This window comes from Morone saxatilis, unplaced genomic scaffold, assembly GCF_004916995.1.
Source record: "Morone saxatilis isolate NCDOM2014 unplaced genomic scaffold, NCSU_SB_2.0 Contig3, whole genome shotgun sequence".
Classification (NCBI taxonomy): Eukaryota; Metazoa; Chordata; class Actinopteri; family Moronidae; genus Morone; species Morone saxatilis.
The window spans coordinates 228,351-233,668 of NW_023339873.1; the positions used below are offsets into that span (position 1 = coordinate 228,351).

At 45.6% G+C, this 5,318-nt stretch overlaps 1 protein-coding gene across 1 annotated transcript in view; it reads right to left on the bottom strand.

Moving 5' to 3' along the window:
* Positions 1-6: 6 nt before the first annotated feature.
* The window catches only part of traf3 (TNF receptor-associated factor 3), a 6,383-nt gene continuing 1,071 nt past the window's right edge, over positions 7-5,318 (bottom strand). Inside the window, exons 3-13 of the mRNA XM_035674773.1 lie at positions 4,627-4,678; positions 4,428-4,532; positions 4,129-4,293; positions 3,645-3,725; positions 3,457-3,531; positions 3,229-3,321; positions 3,004-3,144; positions 2,569-2,746; positions 2,094-2,437; positions 1,204-1,395; positions 7-980 (exon numbers count right to left, since the gene is read on the bottom strand). Of these exons, the coding sequence (XP_035530666.1) occupies positions 945-980; positions 1,204-1,395; positions 2,094-2,437; positions 2,569-2,746; positions 3,004-3,144; positions 3,229-3,321; positions 3,457-3,531; positions 3,645-3,725; positions 4,129-4,293; positions 4,428-4,532; positions 4,627-4,678 (1,462 nt within the window). The 3' untranslated portion in view covers positions 7-944. The remainder of the gene's footprint in view (positions 981-1,203; positions 1,396-2,093; positions 2,438-2,568; positions 2,747-3,003; positions 3,145-3,228; positions 3,322-3,456; positions 3,532-3,644; positions 3,726-4,128; positions 4,294-4,427; positions 4,533-4,626; positions 4,679-5,318) is intronic.

Here is a 5,318-nt window from a genome sequence, read left to right on the forward strand (position 1 = left end):
ACTGATCTGTACTGGTCTGTACTGGTCTGTAGTCAGATACGAACTATCAATCATTCTACAGTCACTTCTGGATCTCTTATTTAAATTAATTCTTCAAGTTTTTTTCAGGTCAGTTTAACATCAGATCAGGTTATTTGGACCCGTAACGTCAGTCTTCAGATAATCAGTCAGGTTGATTTAAAACAATACAACTATAGTCCACTGAGAGGTTAACCGGTCTCACTGAAACTGGTCTCACTGAAACCGGTCTCATTGAAACTGGTCTCACTGAAACCAGTCTCACTGAAACCGGTCTCACTGAAACCGGTCTCACTGCTGTGTTTGGCATCAATCATATAAACTGAAAACATTTGTTAGTTAGGAGTTAAAGCCTCATTAGACCATTAATGTTGGTTAGATTAGATACTTTGGTTTGGACCGGGTCCTACAGGTCTCTGCTGGTCTGCACTGGGTCTCTCCTGCTTTTCACTAGAAAAAGTGTCTGTACTGGATCCTGCTGGTCTGTACGGGTCTTCACTGGTTTTTGTGGGATCCTCTGTGGCCGTAGTGGATTTCCCAGCATGCCTTGGTAAACAGGTAATAAACAGGAAGTAAAGCTCGATGCACGGCATCAGTAATGAGCAACAACAATGTTCTGGTTGCGGCAGCCATGTTGGCTCTGAGTGATATCACCATGGAGATGGCATGGTAACACTGATCCATTCACACACACACACAGTTCTGGAGTCCATCAGCCAATCAGAGGAGGACCCGCCCTCCGGTTTCTGTAAAGTTCACTCTGATTGGCTGCTTCCTGTCTGACTCTTCTTCTACTGTCTGCACTCTCAGATAGACGAGCCTCCTCCATTGTCACTGATCCTTCCCATCATCCTTTGCTCTTCCGTGGTGTGGACAGGTGAGCTGATCTCAGACCAGCGAGGTCAGAGGTCAGGGGGGTTGCAACGTCACGGGTCAGGAAGGTCAGAGGTATCCACGGTAACCTGCCGATCAAACCAAACAACACAGCTATTGATTAGTTTATAAACCAAAAACACCCCAAACCTCTGCAACTAGTCCTCACACCTACGTCTTATGAATTGAGTTTGAAAGTCCCTATGGTCCATTACTTTAGACAAAAGTTTCTGCTTAAAGACTGTAATGTGATGAAAAGCAGCAGAATGGGAGCAACAAGAGGAACAGCAGTAGCAGGTGATGTGTACTCACCTTGATGAAGATGGTGTCGTCTTTGATGTAGCTGCCGGTCTCCAGGACGCTTTGAGACACAAAAAGAGGACAGCCGGAGGCAATGTTCATCTCTGCTGCAGGACGTCTGAAGCTGCTGCTGTTTGGATCAGGCTTAAACGCATCACCCAAGTGTTTCCTCGATGGACCCTGGTCCATCAGCATCAGAGTCACCTGACAGACAGGCAGAGAGAGAGACGGGTCTGTTAGCATCGAACAGAAAGTCAGAAATACAGAATATTTAATGTATTCTATCAGTAACCTGCACTGTTGGGCAGTAGTGGCGCTACAAGTAGCAGCATTACTAGTTTAACTACATTTCTCAGTAGTGGGCTGGTCGTGCCACTGTTGTATAAGCTTTACAGTAGCATAGTGCTTTCATTGATCAATTGATCAAATAGTGTCCACACAAGCTACATTTTCCCAAACATATCTGAAACTTAAGCGCAGCAGTGCTTTCTGCTGTGGTCTGAAATAAAACTGCTAAGGATCAGTAAGTGACACCCCCGCCATACAGAGTCGACAGAAGCACTTTGGTATGACGGTGCTGTCACGTCCCAATCCCCTTTATATTCTGCTGAAGGGGGACACAGACACACAAGCTTGAGTTTACTTGATGAAAAGGTGGCAGAGGGTGGGGACGGAAAGGAATTGATCCCAAAGGGGGTCCCCCACACCCCCACACCCCCACAGCACTGGTTTACTGGCCTGGTCATCAGTGTTTGGGCAAAGCTAGTAGCTTGGGCCCAACACTGATAAAGCGCCAGTAAAGCCAGTCAGGTCCCAGGGCAGCGGGTCAGGCAAACTGACCTTTATCAGTGGGCAACCAGTTAGCAAAGTAGTCAGTAAACCAGAGAGTAAACAGTCAGTACCTTCTGTTTGAAGGGCCAGGGCAGCAAGGCGTCATACTCGCCCCTCATCACCACAAAAAACAGCGACAGGTGTGTCCCTTTGCCCATGCCATCTCCGTTCAGGTAGACACGGGCACACATCTTGTACCCGAAGTACCCGGTGTAGAATGGTTGTGAATACAGCGACAGTGTCTTCGCTGCTACTGCTTCTTGTTTCCGTCTCTTGTAGTCACGAATCTTCCAGATCAGAGTTCCATTATAACTTGCTGTCTCCAGCACCTGGAATCGCAGATCCATGTCGGCTAATCGGATGTCGTGGACACTCAGCATGTCGTCGTGTCGATTTAGCTGAGTCTCCAGGGATGCTGTAGAGAGTTATTCATTATTGAGTTAGTAATCTAATGTGTGCAAGTTCCCCGACATATAGTAGTCCCCTGACCTCTGCAACTAGTCCCCAGACCTCTGCCGCTGGTCCCTAGTGTGTCTGCGTTCTCACCCAGAGTGTGTGTTGTGGATCCGGTCCCGCTGCGTCCCCCTTGTTCCAGAGCATTGAGTCTCGTTCTGACGTTCTCCATCGTTCCTCTGAGATTCTCCACCTCGTCTCTGAGTACACGGAGAGAACGAAGCTCCAGCTCCACTTCCAGGAGCTTCTCTGAGTGAGTGCTCATTAGTTTCTATGGAAGAGAGAGATGATTTCAACTCTGTCACTGCACCCCTTCACTCTTTATCTATAAACACTGTGTTTCAGGGCTTTTGTCTTGGATTCAGATGTATATTTTAGCAGTTACATTGAATCAAACACATGATCCATGTTGTGCAGGTTACACTCACAGTCTTTTCTTATCAACTTAATTTTTATGTTTTGTTCACATTTTTATGGACTTTTAACCCACTTCGCCTTGCCTTAGTAGAATCAGTGTGTTAGTATTACCTGCATGGTGGCCAGTTTCTGCTCCATCTGTCGGTTCTTCTCTCTCAGCTCATCGTTTTGATTCTCCAGTTCAGACAGACGACTGCTAAGAGCAGGTAGCACCTTATACCTCTCTAACAGCTCACCTTTAACATCCTCCACCTGAAGTATAAAAGATCAATTTAGGTCAACTCACACATCAGACCTGCTGTAATGGTTACCTCTGATTGGTTGGTTTATGGTTACCTTGTTCTCTAACGTGGAACTTCTGTTAGCCATCATTCTCAGGTGTTCAGCAGCGAAGGTGGACTCATGTTGCCTCATGTCCTGATTCAAACCCTGAATCACAATAAAACACAGTTCATACAGTGAAAACATTGACGCAGTATATAAAGTACATACAGTACACACTGGTACATTCATACTAAGAATTAGAAACAGAAGTAGTAGTAGAGGTAGGCGATGAGGAGTTACCTTGAAGGTGCAGCCATAGCGGTGGAACTGACAGCTCACCTGAGCTTTGGGGCAGTCGTGTTGATGACTGGACAGCTGAAATACAAACCAATCAATTATCAATACTTGCTGCCACTGTGAACACACTGACACAGAGATAAACTAAACCACGGTCTGACTAGACGGCAGAAGATAAACTGGATCAGTACCTCACTGCGGGGCAGGGAGGAGAAGGAGCAATGGTTTGGACACGACACTGGGAATGCTGGACAAACCGTCTCTTTGTGTTTCTGAAAACAAACAGAAACTCTATCTATCTATCATCATTATCATCATCATCATGATCATCACCGCCATCATAACAAAAACTTAAAGCTCAAGTTCAGAATTAGAAAAACAAGGCTGACAAAACTTGTTGCTTTCTTGCGCTCCGTTGCTTCCTCATTGTTAATTGTTAAGAAGCGGTGCAGGAACCACAGGAAAACTGATTAAGTGTCCAATCAATCCTTTTCCCTCTAAAACTTTCAAGTCTTCTTAAATCGATTCTCTGTCTCTTGGACAGCAAAGACCCCCGTTCTGCAGCAACCAATCCCCTGACCTCTACAACTAGGCAACTAGTCTCTAGATCTCTGGAGCTAGCCTACATGCTAGCCGCTCAGTAGTGATATTAGCAATGATCATGTCATGAGATACCTGCAGGTCGGTCATGGGCATCTTGGTCATGCAGAACTCGCAGCTGGTTTCTCTGTGTTTACATTTCCAGCTGAGGTGGTCGGGAATCTCTTTCCTCATCATTCGCTCTTTACATTTACCCAACGGACAGGGAACCTCGAAGAACGGACACACATTTAGGTGGTCCTACAGACAGACAAACAGGTGAGAGACAGACAGAGAGTTTTCCTGATATCATTTATACTGGTCATCATCTTTACGTTCATTGTTTCTAGAATGAGATGTGAATATATAGGATTTATATATGTTGTTTTTCTCACAGGTATCTGCTGCAGACTCATCTGCTCCTGACAGCCGTTAGCTTCACTGCGACAGTAGACCTTCAGCGCCATGATCTCCCGATGGCAGCAAACGTCTCTGAAGATCTGAAGCACAAACACAGGAGCTTCAGTAACTGATCAATAATCTGATCATTAATGACATGACACAATCTCTGCTGTGATGTCACTTCCTGCCCACCTTGTCTTTGAATAGAGGCTCCCTGTCAGCTGGACATACCGGGTTTGGATGACTGTAGGAGGAGAGAGGACGCAAAGTTACTCAATCAAGGACAAACAGGAAGATGGCGTGCTGGTCAGAGCATGAACTGCAACCTCCACCTGCTTCATTACGTTAAATTCATTTCACAACTGCATTCGCACAACGGAGGGGCAAGAGCTTGATATCATCCATATCAGCTGGGATGTATCCAATAACTAAAGGCATGTTCAGTGCTACAACTACAAGTGCTTAGAGTTAAGAAAGATTACGTTTTATTTTTCCAGGGAACATGAGAAAGGATGCAGTGTATACCGCTGGGTACTGAACTATCAACAAATGGCATGGAACCAAATTTCGATACCTAAGGAGTAAATCTTATCAATGCACCAATGAGGACGCAGGAGCTGTCTGACGTTACACACACGAAAAAGACTACATTTAGGCCCGGAGACCGGGCTCACTAGTTAGTAAGTAGTAAGTGTAGTAGCTACAGTTAACCAGTGCAATGGAGGGGAGTGCAAATGGAAGTAAACTGAAGTAAACAGTGCAATTTGATGCAAATGAAGGTAGAAATTGTCCATTGTCTATTGTCCTCCCTGCCTTGACTAAGAGCTGTTGTACAGTCTGATGGCCAGGGGGACGAAAGAGTTTTTGAGTCTGTTGGTGGAGCT